The 21,942-nt window shown below is 47.4% G+C and overlaps 2 protein-coding genes across 3 annotated transcripts in view; one reads left to right on the plus strand and one right to left on the minus strand.

Annotated features, from left to right (window-relative positions):
• The window catches only part of LOC135830004 (mucin-2-like), a 5,639-nt gene extending 2,523 nt beyond the window's left edge, over positions 1–3,116 (minus strand). Inside the window, exons 1-3 of the mRNA XM_065342393.1 lie at positions 2,659–3,116; positions 1,542–1,617; positions 345–641 (exon numbers count right to left, since the gene is read on the minus strand). Of these exons, the coding sequence (XP_065198465.1) occupies positions 345–641; positions 1,542–1,548 (304 nt within the window). The 5' untranslated portion in view covers positions 1,549–1,617; positions 2,659–3,116. The remainder of the gene's footprint in view (positions 1–344; positions 642–1,541; positions 1,618–2,658) is intronic.
• Positions 3,117–8,552: 5,436 nt separating this feature from the next.
• LOC135829743 (ESX-1 secretion-associated protein EspK-like) lies at positions 8,553–14,916 on the plus strand. 2 transcript variants are annotated; one of them, XM_065342132.1, is made up of 5 exons: positions 8,553–8,835; positions 10,123–10,224; positions 10,754–11,053; positions 12,149–12,466; positions 13,411–14,916. In XM_065342132.1, exons 2-5 carry the CDS (start codon positions 10,218–10,220, stop codon positions 13,962–13,964), a joined length of 1,179 nt encoding a protein of 392 aa, XP_065198204.1. In that variant the 5' UTR covers positions 8,553–8,835; positions 10,123–10,217; the 3' UTR covers positions 13,965–14,916. The 2 variants fall into 2 exon arrangements, with proteins under 2 accessions (XP_065198204.1, XP_065198205.1); XM_065342133.1 differs by having other exon boundaries at positions 10,760–11,053.
• Positions 14,917–21,942: the final 7,026 nt, after the last annotated feature.

The raw sequence follows: 21,942 nt of genomic DNA on the forward strand, positions 1-21,942 counted from the left end.
CTCAACATCCGAATTCAATTTTGGAGAGAATTGAGGATGACTCAAAGAACATTTTAAAACCGGACTTTCAAACCGGCACTGAATGAGAAATTCCTGGCGCTACTAACATCTGACACCAAGGAAAACAGGGGGTTGGATTTTTTCGTTCTTTGACCAATTTTTGGAGGGGCTGATCTAGTCAACTCTGACCGCTTTAGGAGCTGTATCCGCGCCTTAATCCACAGACGGTGGTGGTCTTCCTCACGCGGCATGCGGATGTGCTACCATAATCGAAGGTAATGAATGAGTGCTTTTTTTATGCATTCAAGCCCAACATTCAATTTCTAGCCGGACCAGGTACAAACCTTTGAGGCTGTCCAAGAGCTTGAGCATCTCGTCACTCTTTTCCGGGTAGCCTATCTGGCGGATGATCTCGCACACCTCGAGATACGCCTTGTGTTCTCCCGGCGAGGCGAGCGCAATGATCTTCAAGTTGTGCGCCACGGACCCGTTCATCATGCGGATATGAGAAAGGCTGTTGATGCTCTCCATGGTCCGGATAATGTGGTTCTTCTGGGCGAGGTTCCTGAACCGGTCTGCTGGCAGAGTGGTGATCCATGGCAGAATGTCACAAACGAACTCTTCCGAACGGAAAGGGTTCGCTGAAGCGACAAGAAACAGCAAGGAGGGCGTGCAGATCACAGGCAGAGCGTGCACCGCGCAACACCATCAATAATCATGTACTGTCGTGGACATGGAAATCCGGTCGCACGTCTAGCGGCCACAGGGCGCTGGCCATGCAGCCGTAGTAGGTATGCGCTGCTAGCTAGCTGCTGGTCCGTGGTCGCATAGGCCAGGACCAACATGATTGTGCACTCAACGACTTACGTTCTGTACGCGCTGAGGGCGCCGGCCCCGGTCAATCGACTGGATTTCCATGTCCGCGACAGTATTATTATTATTATTATGTTTGTTTTGTTTTGTTTTTCTACAAAATCCACAGTCATTATCAGATTCTCCAGATACTACTGGGGTGAGTGTGGTGCACTGGTGGTGGAACCCATGTACGACTCGTACATAATAATAACACTGAAAAAAGGACACACTTCAATTCAGGCTCCAATAAAACTGTGCATGACATGTGCTGCAATTTGCACAGTCAGCAGATGACAGAAAGGCAACAACTGCACGTCGTTCTTTCGCCTGTGTATTTCGCTCTTTGCTGTCGGTAAAATTAATAATAGAATTGAGCCCTCTACGGCCGGACGGTGGATGAACTTCACAATCATGATGACAGAAAGGCTATAGTAATAGTATAGTTATGGTTGTAACTCAGCGTGTCATGCACAACTCGTACTATGCAATCACCAGACAACATGATCATGGTTGGTAACCCGGTATTTGCGTGGGGACCGGGAGCGGATTGTGTCAAGGAATTGCGACTTGTCTCCGAATTATGTTATGTGTACGATTCTTTGACGTTTTGAAACATGATAACTGCTCACTAGTCCAGAGTACATGACGTAGACTTGGCTAATACCAAGGAACTAGTAAATACTCACTCTCCATTGCGACCGTGGTCAGTGTCTCGCAGCACAAGCTAGCGTGACTCTCAGCAGGACCTGGTGACTGGTGAGCCTAAACAAGACGTGCACACGGAGTGATTTGGTTACGTAAGCTTTCTATGGAGCCATCGTCAATGGATATACTTATAATGTCTCAGGTGGCCATACGCTCACAAACTTTCTGTTTATCTCTCTCTCTCTCTCTCTCTCTCTCTCTCTCTCTCTCTCTCTCTCTCTCTCTCTCTCTCTCTCTCTCTCTCTCTCTCTCTCTCTCTCTCTCTCTCTCTCTCTCTCTCTCTCTCTCTCTCTCTCTCTCTCTCTCTCTCTCTCTCTCTCTCTCTCTCTCTCTCTCTCTCTCTCTCTCTCTCTCTCTCTCTCTCTCTCTCTCTCTCTCTCTCTCTCTCTCTCTCTCTCTCTCTCTCTCTCTCTCTCTCTCTCTCTCTCTCTCTCTCTCTCTCTCTCTCTCTCTCTCTCTCTCTCTCTCTCTCTCTCTCTCTCTCTCTCTCTCTCTCTCTCTCTCTCTCTCTCTCTCTTTCTCTGTGTGTGTGTGTGTGTGTGTGTGTGTGTGTGTGTGTGTGTGTGTGTGTGTGTGTCTCTGTGTCTCTGTCTCCCTCTCTGTCTCTGTCTCTCTCCCTGACTCTCTCTCGGTCTCTCACCATGATAGAATTTTTTTTAAATCATAATATCTACGCCCCTCCTCCAAACTTCCGTTACATTCAATGCTTGTCTTGATGCCGATTATCACACAAATATAACAAGTAATGAGAAGGAAAAGGACAGCGTACCTCAGAACACTCTGGCAGAATGAAGAAAAGTTTAACACGGCACGCTGATAGCTGCATGTTCACTCTTTCAAGAGAGTATGACTATCAGCTTTTTAAAAACTTGAAAACTCAAGCTCCCCGAGTTTGGCTAATCGAGCACGAAACAGCTACTCGGGATGCCAACTGTTAAATTTGGAGAGGGAGAGAGAGACAGACAGACAGAGACAGAGAGCGTGATTGTTAACTAAGAAGATTCACTTCACAATAAATTCGAACTTCAGCAAATGAGCAAGTTGCCAACAAAGGAGCAGAGGAGCTACGGTAGGCGCGAACACTTACTAAAACCTCACCTCTTGTCCCACACGCTAGTGGGCGGAAGAACTAGAACGTCAGACGTAGCGTTATTCTAAGTCTGGCTAGCTGATGACGGGCAGTTAGCGTAGGCGAAACAGTTCGAGGATCTCGAGTATGTAATTCGTAATTACTTATACTGGCCGGCTTGCAGGTATGTTGGTCCTAACACTTTAAGAGAGTAACAAGGAGACTAAACTATTTTGCTTCTCTCTCGACGCGGAAAAAACCCGATGAAGCGCAGAGGAAGTCTCAAAGAATACACACTGTCTTGGGCAAAGCATGTCGACGATGTTATGTACTATCTGATTAGCGTCACCACCCTCGGACAGTTCAGTGTTGACAGGCTCGGGAGGATGAGGCACACGAAGAACAGTATTCAAGTGCTCACGGGATGATTGGGTCTGACTCTCGTCTAGACCTGCATCCAATTATTTTAAACCAGCGTTGTGCGTTCTTGGTTCGACAGATCCTGCTGTCACTTGGACCAGGTCTGGCCTGGGTCTGTCTGTGGGTAGCTTGATCATTCAACCATATCGCATGTTGAAGCCTCTTGATCATATGTACTTTAAACAGTAGCAAGGGTATTATAAGCTTTTTTACTCTTGATAGTAGGCAATGGTAGATGTTCTTGTGACCGGACGAGACAATATGACCGGTGCAGAAACCAGCACGTGTTGGCTGGTGAACTGTTCATGCTTGCGTCTGAAAGTCTCGTAGGGTCTCGTCCGCTCACAACGAACATCTACGACTACGTACAACCATAATTATTTTAAATATCTGAATAGTACGTGTGTGTGTGTGCGTGTGTGTGTGTGTTTGCTTGCGTGTGTGCGTGTGTGTTTGACTGCCCGTCAAGCTTTGGTTGTCAGACTGCGCATCTGTTGAACATATGCATCAACTTGTTCGTCTTTCATGAACTCATCAGTGCGGTACCGAGAACTGAGTTCAAACGACTTGACAGCTGTGAAAAAATAATACTTGTCAAACCCCGGTTACGTTACCGTCAAGGACACCGACACATGCCACTTCGGTCTACTCCATATCTGATCTCACACAGAACGCGTGCCTCACGCCTCGCGTCATTCGCACCTGAGTCTGATGGTCCATTCATTGGCGTCCGTTTGATACTCTTTCGTCTGGCGGAAAACTTGAAATACACGAGATCACAAGAGCTCACAGATTCGAACCTACGAGTCCCTCTAGATTTCTGTTGTGTGGATAACCATTCAGACGAATACACCTGTCAAAGTTGTTTTCAAGCCATCGGACTGGACATCGTACAACACCATGCAATGGTATTCGGAACTGTTGTGCAATACATTTTTGTTTTTCGCTTTCCAGACAATGCCTCTGACTTGACATCTCACAGGAAACAATGGTATTGGAACTGTCGAGTGTCGTGCATTTATTCATCGCTCGTGTTGAGTTCGGACATGATTTGCAGACAATGCATTCCTATATTCGTATACAGTGAAACCTGGTTAGGAAGAACACTGATAAGACAAAAAAAATGCTTTTAAAGAAGAACTAGTATTCGTAACTCCATTGGATAAATCACTGTGTATTCACTGGGTATACCGTACGGATAAAAAGAACTCCCGTTATTGCAAACAAAAAATTTAATATCATCGGTCCCCTGGTGCTCGTCCTAAAGAGGTTTGACTGTAATTTGTTTCTGCAAAAGTTCCCATTGTTCAGTGGTGGCGTCAAGGTGACTAGGTTGCCACGGCATGTTAACAGTAACCGTGCACGTGTGGACTGACCGTGGTAGTATCGGCATAGGTAGAACGAGATGAAAAGACACTGCACGAAACCACAGACAGCCTGTTGGAGTCGCTGGGTCTGTCCCCGATCCGCGAATGACTCCACACATTACTTTCATCTAGATTGCATGAGATCATGTGAGAAGCGTGATGTTTCGGAGCGAACTCAGCGGACCATTGACCTGCGGACATTTGTGGAAGGTTCCATGGATTCAGGAACCAAATCGTTGGCTACGCGTTCGTCTCCGCCAATTACCCCCAGCTGATTGTCTACTTGATGAAAACTGAATTGCAGCCCTCTTGGATGATTCTAAGCACCTTCATGATTGTGATGACTTTCATCATGGTGTTCATGATGCAACAACCCTGGAACGAAGAACCACCAGAGAGAAAAGGGAAAATCGTCATACGAAGAATGACGCTCGGGGTCAGCAACGTAGAATTCTCAGGGTACGAGGGAGCTAAAACAAATCGAGATTTCAGCTAGAAATAAGGGGCTCCTGCACGTCTGGGTGTGACCTGCTGGCTTCCCAATTGTCAGGGTACAAGGAGGCTAAAACAAATCGAGATTTAACCTAGAAACTAGTGTCTCCTTCACTTATGGCGTGATCAGCTGGCTTCCCACCTGAGAATGGCTCAGGTGCTGCGACCAAACCGATGTCCCTAGTTTGGTCAGTGCTTGGACCGTGCAGTTAGGAGACATCCCCATTGACCTCCTCCTTTTCAAAGTGGCGATTGGCCAGTTGCAGTCGTGCCACGATTGATTGGTTGATACGATGCGGGGTCTCACCCCTCACCTCGCTTCACTTTCTGTGCGACATGTAATTCTAATCAGCAACATGGGCATGGAGCCATTTTGCCAAGTGAATTTGGTCACTCAGGCCACTCGATCAACAACCAGTGGAGGACACTGGTAGATCAAGACCGGCGTGGCGGTAAAGAGACGGTTATTGGAATTGAGGAGTGAAGTTTCATACTTCGAAGTACATGTGTAAGTGACTGCGTTGGACGATGCGGACAAAACGACAAGTCAAAGAGAGAAGAGCGCTCACATGTATCACAAACAGGCAGTACCGGTACTGCCTGTTTGTGGTGCGACTTTCAGCACAATCCAACGACAAGACGAACTTGTAAGAACGAAGAATGGCACCGCCTTGGTGAATGGAACAGAGGGATTAATGGTCGAGGCGTCGAGATTCTTCTGTGTCGGTATCGAGCCTTCGGTTGATGTCATCATTCCTATTCTTTGACCTGATTGGACGAATTCGCACACCATACCATCCAAACCGTCTCCGGTTCGGAGACGCCCTTCATGGTTAGACGTATGCCAGGCCACGCGGCGCCTAGGCCATGGGGCAGGGACACCAGTGTTCACGAATCAAGTAAGTAAGTTTCCATTCATTGCCCAGCTGTGTAGCTCGTGATGCTATCCCGGGGGTTCTTGCCAAGGCACGGTGCGCAGCTGACTTGATCGGAATCTGACAGCGACAGCAGTACGAACGTGAACAGTCGATAATGATACTAGTAGTAGTTGTGACATCGATTGTATTTTATTCATATTTCTCTAGGGCAGTCCCCACAGACCTATGGTCTCCTTACGGGGTGCCCTAGCCAATCTAGGATTGCGATACGAAATTGACTTTGTGAAGCAGCAAGGCGGACCGATGCCTTGCAACGACGCGTGTGTCACCAGAGTAACATCAGTCTGTGGCCATGTCATAATCATAACACGAAAGCCAGGGAGTGGATATCTTACTACCTCCCGGCACACTAGCAACTAGGAATCTGTCAGCGACATCGGTCAGCATGCACGTGATGATAATAATAACTACTATTGGGTAATAATAATTATTGCGAGTGGCCCCTGCACTGCAGCCACTACTTCCACTCGCTCCTTGCAAGCCCTGCACAACAAACGGCCCCGCCACCACTTCTCGCACATATTCGGGAATATAGTGGACTTTCGTATAAAATAAAATAAAAAACACAAACCCTTTGATACGGTAAAACATGTGGTTGCTCCACTTTGTACCAAGCGGAATCCTGCACGGACCGGACAACTTTTCATGCACCACAGCGCACAGTGCTCTTGATCGCACCTGCAACCCTGGACCAAGCGGAATCCTGTCATATCCGGACAGTTTTCACTGCACCAAGGGCGTCCGGTTAGGACAGGTTCTACTGTCTACTGTAGGTGATCATGTTCGTGATCTTCAGTCTGATTGGCTGCTTTATCTTTGGGCTGATCAACCCCGTTAATATTGCTTTCATGTGATCACGTGACACATGGCTGAAGGCCCTAGAGCCACCAATCGCACTGTTGACCAGATCACTGCTGGCTGAGGATTGCTGATGCGAATGTTACGCTTCTGACCCCGAGCGGCATTCTTCTTGAAGCAGGTTCCCATGCATGTCTCTCTGGTGCTTCTTCGTCCCAGGACTGTTGTATCATGAATGCCATGATGAAGTTCATCACGCTAACATTAACTGTCAAAATGAGTCACATTCATCCAAGAGAGTAGCGACGAAGTTTGATTCATGAATCCATAGAACCTTCGACAAATGTCCACATGTCGATTATCCTCCGAGATAGTAAAGAAAACCTCGGAGATGGCTCCGCACAATCACGTTTCCAGACCCAGTACAATCGTGCAATCTTGTTGGAGGTAATGTGTGAAGTCATTCTCGGATCGGGGTTAGACCCAGCGACTCCAAAATGCGGTCTGGGGTTTCGTGCAGTATCTTTTCATCTCCTTCTACCGACTTGTACTTGTACTTGTCAGTTGTATGCCATATTGCTATGGTCCATCCACACCTGCACGGTTACTGTTAAAACATGCCGTCACGTGGCAACCTAGTCACCTTGACGCCACCACTGAACAATAGGAACTTTTGCCGTTACATACACGTACAAAGCTACGATCAAATGCATTGTCTGCAAATCATGTCCGAACTCAACACGAGCGATGCATAAATGCACGACAGCTCCAAAATACCGTTGCTGCTGCGCCTGAGATATCGAGTCAGAGGCTAATCGTGTCCGGAAAGCGAAAACAAAGATGTAATATGCCCAATATAGAAGAAGAAATCACATGGAAACGAGTTAAGAAGCAACTATCCACGACTGTAACAAGATAATGAGCAGTCAGACCGTGCGATCTCGTTCCCATGTGTTTTCTTCTTCTATTTTACATTAAATACTGGCTCATTATCCGAGTTCAATATTGCACAACAGTTCCAAATACCATTGCATGGTGTACGATGTCCAGTCCGATGGCTTGAGAACAACTTTGACAGGTGTATTCGTCCGAATGGTTATCTACACATCAGAAAACTAGAGAGAGTGTGTGCGAATCGTTGTGCTCTTTTGATCTCGTGGATGGCTTGCAGGTTTTCCCCCAGACGAAAGAGTATCAAACGGACGCCAATGAATGGACCATCAGACTCAGGTGCGAATGACGTTTGGCGTGGGGGCACGCGTTCTGTGTGATCGTGAGATAAGGAGTAGACTGAAGTGGCATGTGTGAGTGCCCTTGACGGTCACGTTTGACAAGTATTTTTTCGTTGCTGTCAAGTCGTTTGGCTTCCGTTCTCGGTCTGGGTGCAGCGCTGATGAGTTCACGAAAGACGAACATTTTAATAGTTGCGTGCACAGAAAACGCAGTCTGTCAACTGAAACATGGCAGGCAGTCAAATGCATACGCAGGCAAACACACACACACACACACACACACACACACACACACACACACACACACACACACACACACACACACACACACACACACACACACACACACACTAGTCCGATAATTTATTATGGTTGTATGCAGTCGTAAAGGTGTCTTGTGACCAGACGAGACCCAACGACGGTTTCAGACGCAAGCACGAACGGTTCGCCAATCGGGACTTCGAGAAGACACGGTGGCGCCCCAAGAATGCACAACGCTGGCTTAGATACTGATTGCAGACTAGAGCTAGAACCTATCTTCTGCGAGATACAGACTGTAAACAACTGAATACTGTTCTTGGCGTTCCTCGGCCTCGCGCGCCTGTCACCGCTGAAAAGTCCGAACGTGATGCTCCCCATCAGATAGTACTTAGTATCGTCGACATGCTTTGCCCAAGGCAGTGTTTATCTTTGAGACCTGCTTTGCGCTTCATCTTCTTTTTTTCCAGCATCCGGAGAGAAGCAATATAAATAATAGTCTCCTTGTATTTGTCTTAATTAAGTGTTAGGACCACCATATGCCTAGCCGAGCTCGGACAAGTTTCATACTCGAGATCCTCGAACTGTTTCGTACACGCTAGCCGGCCATATAGCCGCGCCCATCACCAGCTAAAGCAACCTTAGCGTAACGCTACGTTTGACGTTCAAGTACTTCTACCCTATTACTGGTGAGACGACAGGTGAGATTTTAGTAGGGTTTATTTTTATTTTTAAAGTGTCATGCATTTTGTACTGTAGCACCTCTGTTCCTCTGTGGGCAACTATTACTTGCTCATTTGCCGAAGTTACCGTCACGTGAATCTTGTGTCGAGAGTTCATGCATGTCGAGTACACAGTGAAAAGATCGAAAGTCGGCGATCGAGAAAAAATGAAGCGGCTGGATAAAGCTGCAGTCACCATGCATGCGCTCGCTGTATCGTGGCATTATCGGCTTACATCTGTATTATTTTAGTAGCTGTTTCGAGCTCAGGTTGCCACACTCTGGCAGCCTATGTGTTCTGGTCGGATTCAATGATATTCCCTGAAGGAATAATTTAATACAGTCATGTGCAAGCAAATCTTAGCTTGCCGTGTTCAACTTCTCGACAGTCTATCCGAGTTTTATGAGACACGCAATGCAATGGTCTTGGTGGTCTTACTTTGTGATATCCCGATATCCATAAAGAATCGAATGTGAAGGAAGGTGGGAGGAGGGAGGGCAGAGATTATGCATTACCGGTATTTACATGTGTGTCACCCCCCCCCCCTTCTCTCCCTCCTTTTCTCACCTTTCCATGTGATAACCGACACCATCCGCACCATGTCTCCCTAACTAACGTATCACTTGAAATGTCACACTAATGTCACGCCTTTGCCACCTTTGCGCGCTATGCCACCTGCTTTTCCGCGCTTCACTCACTTTGCGCGCCCTGTTTTAGCTACCTGCCTGGGTATAAATTTGGACCCAGATGGTGTACAGGTTATCAGTTGTCTGAGGATTGCCTTAGCTTTGCTATGTGCATGAAACGCAGCGTTACAACAATGACCTAGCCGGCTGTCTCTGTTCTCTTCTGCCTTTGTGGTAATGCTCCATCCTTGTGGTGTTGAGCACTCTAGGCAATCTGGGAACTCTCGCTATTGTGTCTTGTGTTTGTGTGTGTGAGTGTGTGTGTGTGTGTGTGTGTGTGTGTGTGTGTGTGTGTGTGTGTGTGTGTGTGTGTGTGTGTGTGTGTGGTGAGTGCGCGTGAGTGTGAGTGCGTGTCAATGAGTGTGTGTGAGTGAGTGTGTGTGTGTGTGTGTGTGTGTGTGTGTGTGTGTGTGTGTGTGTGCGCGCGCGCGCGCGCGCCTGTGAGTGTATGGCCACCGGGCATATTTCATCGTGGATCCATTTTTATGATAATCAGTTGAAAAACGAACTGCTCCAAAGCAAACACAACGGCTGATCTCTCTTGACTAGTATCTGTCTGTAACGTGTGTGTGTCCTTCAGCCATACCACTAACACCAGGCCCCGCAGTGACAGGCGAGCGCAAGACAAGCAAGATTGTGCTGTTGCGAGATACTGGACACAGACACAGCCCCTCAATGGATTGTAAGCACAAGGCATTGTGCATGTGTGCTTTTTTCATTCATTTGTGTACGGACCGTACAACTGTCGATCCCCTGGGATCTATTCAAGATTTTAATCGATCGTTACTCAGTCATTTCTGGGATATTTTCAAAAACTAAGATATGTATGGTAGGTCGAAAAGAACACTCCCAGCTGTCCATTGAAACAATCGCTGAAGCGCTCCGATGTGTGGTTCTGGGAATGTGTGTGTGTGTGTGTGCGTGCGTGCGCACGTGAGTGTGTGTGTGTGTGTGTGTGTGTGCGTGTGCGGCGTGAGTGTGTGTGTGTGTCCATTGTTCTTATTACCTGACGATGGTCAAGTGCCGAAACGTTGTAAAATAACGGAACTTGTTCGGATGTGCAGCGCTATGGGAATGGGTGTGTCCACTCAAATTCCTTTCCTTGTATTATCGGTGTTGTGCAATTCCATTTTTATTTGTTTCTTGACATGTAGTTGTGTGTAGTTGTGTGTTCATGTGTCATCTGTGCCTTCTGTGTTTTGCTGCTTTAGCAACAGACAATCCGTTTGACCTGGATACGTTTGTGTGTGACATTCAACCATGGTTGAACAAAGTTGACGCAGATCGACTGCGACGGATGGTGATCCAGAAACGTCTCATAACTGACAGCGCATCAATAGAGAGACTAAAGAGAATTCGGTCCCTGAATGGACAATGTGATCATAATGAGGACCTCATCCAGTTGCTCAGAGCTGGTGGCCTAAAGACTTATCGTGTTCTCGGTGTTGTCATTGAGGAACTTGGGTATGAGGACAAGAGCAAGGAAATGCTCTCCATGTTGTCCCCCACAGGTATGTTGTTGCTATACTTTTACCGCAATGTGTTCAACTTTGGTGGTGTTTAATGGACAGCTGAGACTACTGGGTTTGTGACATTCGGTTCACCACCACTTCAAGTACATTTACATGTATGTCGACTGTGCATTACACAGGACTTGTACATGTACACATGTACATGTATGTCCGCGTCTAGTAATAGTATGGTGGGCTGGCAGTAGAAAGTCATGTCACGTGACAAACCCATGTTTTTAAAACCATTTCTGCACACTGAGTTTGTGCATGCATGGTAGCGAGTAGGGGTGTGCGGATAATGCTCGAAAAGGTGGCAGATTCTGCTCGAAAAGCAGTGGCATCGGCAGAACCATACAATCCTTATGGTGGGCAATTCTCGAATTCTGCTCCATTTCTTTATCCACGTACCGAACATACATGAAACTTACCAGAAAAAGTACCGAATTCTGCCAATTTTTCTACCTGCATTATCCGCATATGCCTAGTAGCGAGAGGGTTCAACACAACCCTGCTTTGGGGACTCCAGTCGATCCAGTCGTCACTGTTTTTGCACTTATTCAGGTTGTTGTTTTCGAGCTAGCCGATTATTGAACCACACACTGGGGGAGGTAGGCCCAATTCATCAGCATGCTGCTCCTGCTTCTCGCAGTATTTTCATGTCTTCCCCTTGGTTCTGTCTTCACATTACGTTCTCTGCTGGACTTTGCAATTCGGTATTAAAAAAAAGTGCATGTGAAGTCCCGCCGTCGTAACACTATAAACCTGAGATGGGAGAAAAGTTTAGATGTACGTACCGACTTACTGCCGTGTCTTCGTGTGTGTGCGCGTGCGCGTGTGTGCGTGTGTGTGTGTGCGTGTGTGTGTGTGCGCACGTGTGTGTGTGCGTGTGCATGAGAGCATTTGGCTATCCTGTATGTAGTGTTTGCACATGCACCTGTCTGTACGCCAGTATCGTGAATATTGCTGACGTGCGTTGTTATAGCTTTGGCCCGCAATTGATTAGTATGCCCTTGCTTTATACACACAATTATGGGCGCAAGAAACTCGGCAGTATGTATCCGGCCTTTCTTGTTTGCTTTTTTCTCTTCGCTGCAGTAAACCCGTTCCGCTCGATACAGTTCATCAGCGAAATTCAACCGCTCATCACGACTCTGGCACCGGAGCGGTTCCGGAACCTGACTCAGCAGTACCAGCTGCTCACGAAGCAGGATGCCCTTGACAACCTCGCCAAGGTCCTGAGCGAACGCGGCACTCAGGCGCACAACACGGAGATTCTTCTGCTTGTAGAGCCGGGAGAGCACGACGCGTATCACGGCATAAGCAAGATTGTGCGCGAGATGGGCTACCCGGAGAAGAGCGAGCAGATGATCCAGTTTCTGCAGAACTCACAGACATCGACAGACGGCGCAAAAGGTTTGTGATGTCTAGCTAAGGCTAGAATGGTGGGGACGGTTGTATTTTCTAAAGTACTCAAGTCACCATCCAGGGGCGTCGCACACGGTACGGTCACTACGGTATTGACCGTACCACTATTTGACCCAAATACCCCGTGAATCAATAAAATGCACTGATTTGGGCTCTAATTTTCCAAAATTTTCAGCTCAGCCCCCCCCCTCCCACACACACGAGTAAATTGTACTTCAGATGGCTGACCGTACCACACTAAATTACCTTCCCACGACCCTGCCACCTCCTGTGTGTGTTTGACTCGAATTTTTGGGAGCAGCGAATGCTGGATATTCCGAGTTTGTTATTCTGTTTGTGTCCGATATTCCAGTCTAAATTTTCATAGAGGTACATATACATGTACCAGTGAGTGAGTAGGGAAGTTTAGTTCCCACGTAACGGAAATGCGTACGTGGGTGATCCACGTAAAGTGGATGAAGGGCACCCACGTTGCAATGTTGTGTTTAGTCACACGGAACAAACAAAAGCATGAAGCAAAAGGCCCAAACCTGGTCAAAGACGAAGCTACCCGGGCCTAAGAAGCTCATCCAATATTTTGATTTCGTGCTTCGGAAACTTCTTCAGCTGAGCACCCTCACAGCTCACACAATGTGCTCCATTCTGATTTTCACCCACGTTCTGGCGGAACGTGGGTGAGCGGCCATACACGGTATGTCGTGAATCAGAAAACGTCTGTACGTGGGTCACTGAGTATCACGTGGTACACACACGTAAAGTACACACGGATTACGTGGGACTAAACCTCCCTAGTGCTAGCACATGTACCATGTATTACCATCCTCAATTCTATCCAAATTGTTTTGCACGGCTGGACGGGTTCCGCCGCGTTTAAATGTGCGGGATGCACGCCCGACGAGATGTCCATATCCATGTGTTTGTATCTCGTACAGGAGAAGGATCTGAAGAGCCGCAATCGCAAGATCGAGCACCCTCGCCAATGTCACCTGCGTCGCCACCGACAACACCCGCATCACCTCCACCAGTATCATCAGCAGGGCCGCCATCCAAGGCAGCCGAATCCCTAACGGCGGCAGCTGCTATGAAAGCACCCGCTCCGGCACCGGCACAAGTGACCCCGGTACCAACATCATCCGTGCCGCCCCGGCCTGCTGCAATGCCACCAGCAGCTGCGCCCTCTCCCGTGCAGCCAGCCAACGTGTGGCATGGAGCATCATCGCCGCCCGGTGTTGTATCGCCCACTGCTGTATCACCGACGTCACCAGCTCTGCCAGTTGTTGCTGGTTATGCCACACCTACGGTGGCACGTGCGCCACCGACCAGTCTAACTCCATTGGTATCTCCCACGGCCATGCCACAATCAAGATCACCAGTAGTGCCAGCAGTACATGTATCGCCCACGCCCATGCCACAATCAACATCACCAGCTCTGCCAGTAGTGGCGGGATATGCCTTGCCGACAGTACCCGGTTTTCCCGGCCCATAGACGGCGTGCAGCAGCAAACAAGCCGGGCGTGTGGCCCAATAATAGAGAGGTTAAGATGCACGTTATTTCCGACGTGACGCGCAATTTCACGTCAAATTTGGCGTAAAACTTCAAATTTAGACATGAGCTAGCTGCAGGTCACTCGCGTTGTTTTTCGACGCGCGAGCTGAACTGTCGCGTTGCGTCAGAAATATCAAGCATCTTAACCTCTCTAATGTCTGTCCTTGGGCATCCTGTACCAGCAAGCAAAGCACAGGACGACTAGTGTCGCCGCGGCGGTAGCAGACACAGCAGTGCCCACCTTGCATGGCTTGAACCGTGACCAACAGATCAAGCGCAACCTGCATCCCAATCACCACTACTTTAATCTCAGCAATAACACTAGCGACGGTAGCCCTAAAACGGGGTATATTGTCTAGTTAAACGAAAGAACATTCTCAATTGCAGTAAATCGCAACTTTGACCATTGTAAGAATTGGCAACAAGCTCGATTAGCACATTTTTCGTTCGTGGTTTTCGTTCGTCCTTTTGGGTTTCACAGCATTGCCTCTCTCTCTCAGTTTCTTGTCGTTTAGAAATGTCCCAACTATTTCCTTGAATATTATTCCAGTATGTTTCGTCATTCTCGATCGTTCTTTTGCGATCCCTGTCATCTGCTTTCCTCCATCTTTCTGCTATTCTCCTTTCATCCTGAGCTGTTATTATGATCAAGCCAGAAGAGAAAATTGATTACATCGATCTTTTGCTATTAGTCTGATCAAGCCCGAAGATATGGCATTCATAAGGGTTGTACAATCATGTAGTAGTAGTAGTAGTAGTATGTAGCGTACAACTAACGTCCCTTGTTAATGTAAAGGGGAAAGTCCCTTTCCTCTTTACATCTATTGTTGGCTAAACACCCGAGATTCCCTTGTTGATCTTTTCTATTTCTGACATGATGCGCTTCGAAGTATGTACTCTGCTGCTCAATTGAATGAAATCCCATCAAGCGAGTCAATGCCACGCCGGGAATTATGCCCTACATGTAGACCTGTAAACACTGGGATGGGAAGTCCGAACGGCGAACTCCAGTGGCTGCGTTCGATTATGCACTTGAATCGATTCATGATCCATTCGCATGCATTCAAGTCGTTCGATTTTCATGTCATGAGCCCTGGATCATGGAATCGATTCGGAATCCATTCCCCCTATTCACATGGGGTGATGTGAATAGCGCGAATCAATTCAGGGATCGATTCGCGTGCATAATCAAACGCACTCACCGGCTACTGGGCACTTGGCGGACCGGGATAGTACTGGCAAGAAAATACGCAGAATTTGGTACTTTGTCTGGCATGTTTCATGCATACCGGTAAGTATCTAATATTGACTGAGTACGAGGTCAGTATAGGAAGTAAAAGACCGAGGCGAAGCCGAGGTCTTTTATTTCCTATACTGACCAAGTACGAAGTCAATATTAGATTTATCACGACAAACAGTCGGTATTTCAAATTCCAGAACGATTACCTCATGAATCCCGGTTTATGATTTCACACTCGTTGCACCACCACCTACTCATACAGTGACCATGCTGCACTAGGCACCGTTCAACTGCGCAACCATAAGCAGTCAATATAGCGCTAAGGAGTGAATTATGCAGGAATATTTGACTGCTTAGGTGTATATGTAGCGAAAATCAATGGGAGTCAATCATAATGACTTCTTTGTAGTGTGGCGATGACTGCAGAATTTGTTCTCGTTATTGCTATTATAAAATTGTTGTCTCCACGTCGATTATTTGCATATTTTAAACGGAGATACTCTAGGAGTCTGGTTGAAACCCTGAATGATGCTCTGCGCAAACGCTACTTGGCTAGAAACATTTCACATAATATTAAGAAAATTAATTCTGGTAAACTTTCATGACTTCGTTGTAGTGTGGCGATGACTGCAGAATTTGTTCTCTTTATTGCTATAATTATAATAATAAGAGAGTGATAATTAACTGGTTTTGAGGGAAAGAGACAAACGCCGGAAAAGTCTGCAGAAAAAATTGACTGTCACCACCAGGACTCGAACCAGGGACCCTCGCTTGTAGCCAGCGATGCTCTAACCACTGAGCTATGGTGTAGTCGTCATCCAAGCAGAGACTGTTCAACATTTTCTTCAGACTTCTAGTGAGCGAGTGATAATTATTAAAATATCGGTACGTGGATAAAACAAAAGGAGCAGGAAGTACCTACCAGTACCGTCAGGGTTGTATTCACATCTTTTCGAGCAGAATCAGGCAATTTTTCGAGCATGACTGTGATGTGCCACCTGCCCATTCCCACCAACCACTCACCCAACACTCGCCACCCACTAATGCACTAGCTCCTAAAACTATGAAAACGTTTCCGACATTTCTATCGCCTACTAGTACTACCGATAGCCAGCATGGCGCTAGCATGCAACAAGTCGGCGCTCTTGCCAGCATTGCCAGGTTTGTATTGTGTGTGGTAGAGCCTACTAGAGGACTCTCTCCAGCTGCTACAACTAACTAATTACTTACAAGTACAAGTACAAGTACGGTGCTGGCAACTGAAATCCGACCCCTGAGCGGTGGGTTCACATTCTTTGCGATGTGAGCGCACAGCCCAGGTGGTCGGATTTCAGTTGCTAGCACTGTACTGTACGTCTGTAGGTGTGTGTATCACTTCCCTAGCTTGCGCGCGGATTTCTGTCTTACGTCACGTCATTGCCCTCTCTGTATACTGCGTGCATGCTAACTCTTCGAGCCAGCCTAGCCAAGCCGCGTCGCAGACGGACAACACTGCAGTTGCATCAGTTCCGAAGCTCAGTGTAGATCTACGTCTTGCTTTTCCCAACTAACTACTTCATAGTTCTTCCTCTTCGAAAGTGACTAAGTCCTGCTTTGACCTGTTGTGCTTTTGCCATTGGGTAGAGTATTGGAACAGTACGCAAGATTTATAATGCCTTTAGGTTGAGACGGTCCACTGTGACCTACTGGTACTAGCACGTCAACAACCGGTACTAGCATTTAGCTGGCAGCATTGCTCGGGGCAGTGCACAATCATTTTGACGGACATTTTTCTTTAGATTCCAGAGTGGATGAACATGTCGAACAGGACCGTCAGGAGTACTGCAGTTGTGTGTGTTACGCTGGCCTTGTCTCTCTCATGTCTCGGTAACAGCGATGCAGTCAACTGTGCGGTGTTTGCAATCTCTTCTGCTAAAGACAGCAGAAGACTATTCTCAAGTGGCGAAATGCAAGGAAGGGAAGTGTTTCCGCCCGCAGAGCGGACCTCCAAAGTCGATGCCGACTCGTGCCGTAACTAATTACTTGGCCGTACTGCGTCCGAGATGGCCGAGCCAGTCTTGACCTATTGTGAAAGGTCGCTCCGCTTGCTGGATGCGAGCGATTCCGTGAGGGAAATGAATTCGATTTGAAACCCGCAGGACTCTGGTCGGGTCGTGCGTTTTCCGCCGATGGCACGAAACCGCTCTCTAGCCTCGCCATGCACGAACGGCGCAGCGGAGAACACGATTAAATGGAGTGGCAACCGTTTCTTGACCGCCGTAATTTCTGCTACTGTTTGTCGTCCATACCGTCTCTCCTCTATCAGCTAACGCCACTTCATGAACCTTGTCATTCATTATGGCCTAGGCTCCCTTCAGTCGGATAAATCGTGAAACTGAACCGGTAAGTCGAGTATTGCATTCTCCTTAGCTACACAACCATTATTTTAAGCTATGGTGCGCAAGCTCACGTTAACCCTTTATGTACCAGCCATCTAATGTATGTAAAGGGCTATCGCAGCCAAAGAAGCAACCATGGTATCAAATCTAGACAACTTTTGTATTATGCAAGTTGTGTTTTCCTGACTCCATATGTATCACTGCACCCAGGTAAGCATGGATATTGGTACAGCATGCAGTAGTATATGAAGGCCATAGGTGGAATACCAAAGATACGCGCCAATTGTGCATATTTCTGACCAACCAGGGTATCACAAACAAATAGACTGAGAATTAGTTTGTGCTCGTGTACTGGGAACATAGGGACAAAACAACCTCATAAGCGTTGTCTCAGTGCATGAAGAGTAACAACATACCAGGGAAATGGTCATATTTTCACACATTTGAGGTAAAACAATTGGTTCAAAATTGCAAATTTTGAATTCTTGTCTCAGATTCTAAATCTATATTTTTCTTCATCTACTCACATCCAGCGTCAGGTAAGTGAAAGAGAAGACAAGAAGCAGTCGCTGGCTGGTGAATTACGCCTGCCTTGACGATTTTAGGCCATCGCTGCCCTCCCTCTCGCTCCTGTTTTGAGAGTGAATACTACGATGGGATCAGCGATACAAATTTTCAATTTCGAGTCGCATTCCGCAATGATATCGCCACAGCCGATCTCTCCAATCGTCCACCACGTCTAGAAGACGTCGACATGACCTAGAACAAGCTACATCTTCGCTACAAGCAGAGAAACTGAGCGAGAACACGATCGAAACAGCGACAATTGTTTGCGCTGAAAAGCATACTTTTGAACGCGTTCGTTCTCCATACTTTCAAATGGCAACCTACCCATATCATACATCAAAATTTTCAGTGGGATCTCAGCTGTCAAGCGCAAAAAACCGCGGGTTGATCGGAGCTACGGCGGCGGGGAACGGCGCGCTTGATTGGAGTGCAGCGAACCGTACCATATGGTACGGTTCGAGATGGGGCTGGTACACAAAGGGTTAACGCCGAGATCATAGGTCGGTGTTGTGAGCTTGCCTCACTAGCACAGGCTTGCCTTCCAGCCCCTACTCTCCCTGCTGTTTTGTTAGTACGGAGGATTAGCAAGACGAAATAATTCGCGTTCGTGTTCGTGAACATTTTTCGGTTCGCGAACTGGATTGCGAACCTTCGCATTTTTCTTTTCCGAAAAGTAGTCGAAACACGAATCGCAGATTCGTGTGAGGACAGTCATAAATTTACTACTCTGTACTGTCTGTACACAATGTACGACTTGTCAACGTCATGCATGTGCGAATTCTCTTGGCTAATCCTTCTCATAACGCGAATTCCGTCACTGAGTTCAACTTTCCTTGGAGTGCGGACACGAACGCGAATTTCGTCTTGCTAATCCTCCGTAGTGTATATTCTATTGTCTTCTCCCCTTCTGACGAGTAGGTTGTGTACTTAGTAAAAAAAACAAAAAAAACAACAAAAAAACATTGCAGGTACGTCATGGGTGTTTGCAGTGCATGAACTCTGGCCAGTCGTCCCCGTACGCAAAATGCGTACGATTTTGGATCTACCATACATTTCCTAGTGTTTTTGGGTGAAACTGAAGGGTGCGACGCTGTCGAATTGGACCTGAATTTGCCCTGAACCAGTCGCTATCGAAGTAAAATTAGGTGTTTTTCTGCAGATTCTGCATGCCTGAATCTGCAGGTGGGAAATTCGCATCCGCCGCTTTCATAGCTGAGCCCCGGCCAGCGAAAACCAGCACTTGTGTACTTGATATCAATCATCAAAATGTGACGTCAAAGTTTGTGATGCGCAGTGAGCTGGCTTTTGAAGATTCTTTTTCGATCGAGTGGGTGTCTTTGTTGTCAAAGGAGTTTCAAGTGTCTTCAAAATGTTTCTGGTCAATTGATTTTAGCGCTAGGTGAGAGCTCGTCACACGGAGGTTGAGTTTAGACACAGCGATGGCGACAGGTGTCGCGACAAAGGCTTAGGTCCAGAGTTGTCAGCGTGAGACTCCCTGTACGAAGCGGCGCTGAAAGTTAGTTCGCGATCGGAATTATTTCTTTGGTGGCGATCTCGCTGAGTTTGTCCAGCAGTGGCGAGTCTGATATGCATAGCAACGAAGAGCCCTCATAAAATCGACACTGGATACTGGTGGCGACGATAGTCAGTGCTGGAGTAATAGCGACTGCAAGGAGAAGCTGAATGTCGACCCGCTGAGCGATCCGTATTTCTACATCGACAACAATGATGTTGCAGACGCGGATGGAGGGCTTCTCACGGTGCAAAACAGAGACTGCAAGCGTAGTATTATCAGTACTCTACCTTGCCAGACGATGCCAAGCTGGCTGCTGCCTGTGCTGAGAAAGGGGATCCCTAAAAACTCAAACCAGCCGAACGCTTTGGGGCAACATCTTCACGTGCTACAAAACGCGAGTATTCGCTCATATCATTGAAATACAATTATGCTGAAATCATGGTGTGAGTGAAAGTGTGCAAGGGAGTGGATGTCAGTGGTATTGGTCAGTACATCTATCAGTATGGCAAGCTTTCAGACAACGCTCAAACTGCCAGCGCAGAGGTCCCTGAACACAATTTGGAAGGCCAGCCACCAATCATCGTTTTTCACTCTGGTGTTGTAAGGAAGGTAGTAATGTATACGGAATATCGTCACACTTCTGAACTACTCATGCCTGCAGCACCAAGAGGGCAAGCCTGACTTGCATTCTATTTACTTACATGTACCTGTTCCATATCACAATCAGAAACTGTAGGATCAACTTGCATGGAGTCACTAGGCATGGATGCTGCGCCAACTGTACTGAATCTTGACCTGTGTGACTCCAAACTCTATTTTCCATGCTTTCGCTTATCAGATTGTCACCAAACTTGATAACTTGAATGATTAAGAGTGTAGAAACAATTTCGAGGGAAAAAATAATTTTTGAAAAAATTACACATGTTCAGGTTTCTGCTGGCTGGGGCTCAGCTATAGACCTTATTCGATAACGTGATTTTTGGACTCGCCACCAGGGATTTGTCGTAAGCTGGGGCACGCGTACGTGAAAAGTGTGGCAAGCAAGGCCCAGTTCGTACAAGGGAGTAATAAAATACCGGTATTTTTCTACTCAAATGTTCCCACGCCGAGTCCACGGTGCACTGAGTGCAAGTCTCTTGCCTCTCCCTGGTTCCCGGGACCCCGGTTCACGTGATTGTGACGTTTATCGAATAAGGTCTATAGGTAGAGTCGAAATTTGTGTACTCTCGGACTTGCCTCCATCTTGACGAGTGGCCACTGCGAAACACCCGTGACGTAGTTTACGTGGATTCATCTGGGTGTATCCATCCTGAATCGGAGCCCCCCTCCCCCCCCCCCCCCCCGTGGGAGAGGGAGTGATGTTTGTGTGGGGGTGGGGAGTGGGGGAGGGTCACCCAACGGAACAGTACAACCGAAGCTTCGTGTAAATCTCCATCAGTCAACTGTGCCTGCATTGAGTAAAGGTACTTTCTTTTTCCTGCAGGAAGAGTGGGTGGGTGTGTTGGGGCTGAAAACACTAAAAACGTTTCACTTTGAAAAAAACAATCAGTAACCCCTGTCAGCGCCTTACCTGATTTCTCAGCAACTTCAACATTTTCGACTGGTAACAATGTTGATGGATCCTTCGCCCAATTTCGGAGGTCCTCCATTGGCTTTATGTCGCGTCCGTGCTCGTCCCGGAGCTTCACAGCGGAATAACGCTTATCGGCACCTGTGACGTGAATCCCTACAACATAGCCAATAGCAGAGGCCGTTTCAACTTCGCCTTCTTTGGGCAGAAGGAAGACGGGCGAGCCGCTTTGCCCACTGCTAGAGTCAACAAAGTGGTGAAGCTGATGGTCGTGGTCTGCAAACGTAGCAGGGCGGGGCTCGTTAACCCAGTATTTGCATTTTTCGGCCGTCTCTTCTTTCACCATAGTAGGTATGCGTTGGATATCTGCACATGTGGACGCCTTCCTCTAATTTCTGGCACTGGGTCGCAACGCCAAGAAGGTTTTCATCAACCCAGTATACCAGCAGACACTTGCAGCGAGTCTTCTTGGCTGCTATTATGCCATTGTCGTGTCGAAATGGGTCAGGACTGCTATTCTTCTCTGCATCCTTGGCATTGTCCTTGTACCAGTCAGGAACGATCAACCAGCCATTCTTGTTCTTGCGGGATATCTTTCCCCTGGTTAGGAGCTGTTCCTGGGATAAATCGCTGTAGATTTGTACCCA

This window comes from Sycon ciliatum, chromosome 13 (assembly GCF_964019385.1).
Source record: "Sycon ciliatum chromosome 13, ocSycCili1.1, whole genome shotgun sequence".
NCBI classification, from domain to species: domain Eukaryota; kingdom Metazoa; phylum Porifera; class Calcarea; order Leucosolenida; family Sycettidae; genus Sycon; species Sycon ciliatum.

Bases quoted from the DNA above. Each gene is read 5' to 3' on its own strand.
- LOC135829743 (XM_065342132.1), top strand. The intron at 11,054-12,148 runs GTATGTTGTTGC...TCTTCGCTGCAG, and splicing joins CTCCATGTTGTCCCCCACAG to TAAACCCGTTCCGCTCGATA. The intron at 12,467-13,410 runs GTTTGTGATGTC...TATCTCGTACAG, and splicing joins ATCGACAGACGGCGCAAAAG to GAGAAGGATCTGAAGAGCCG.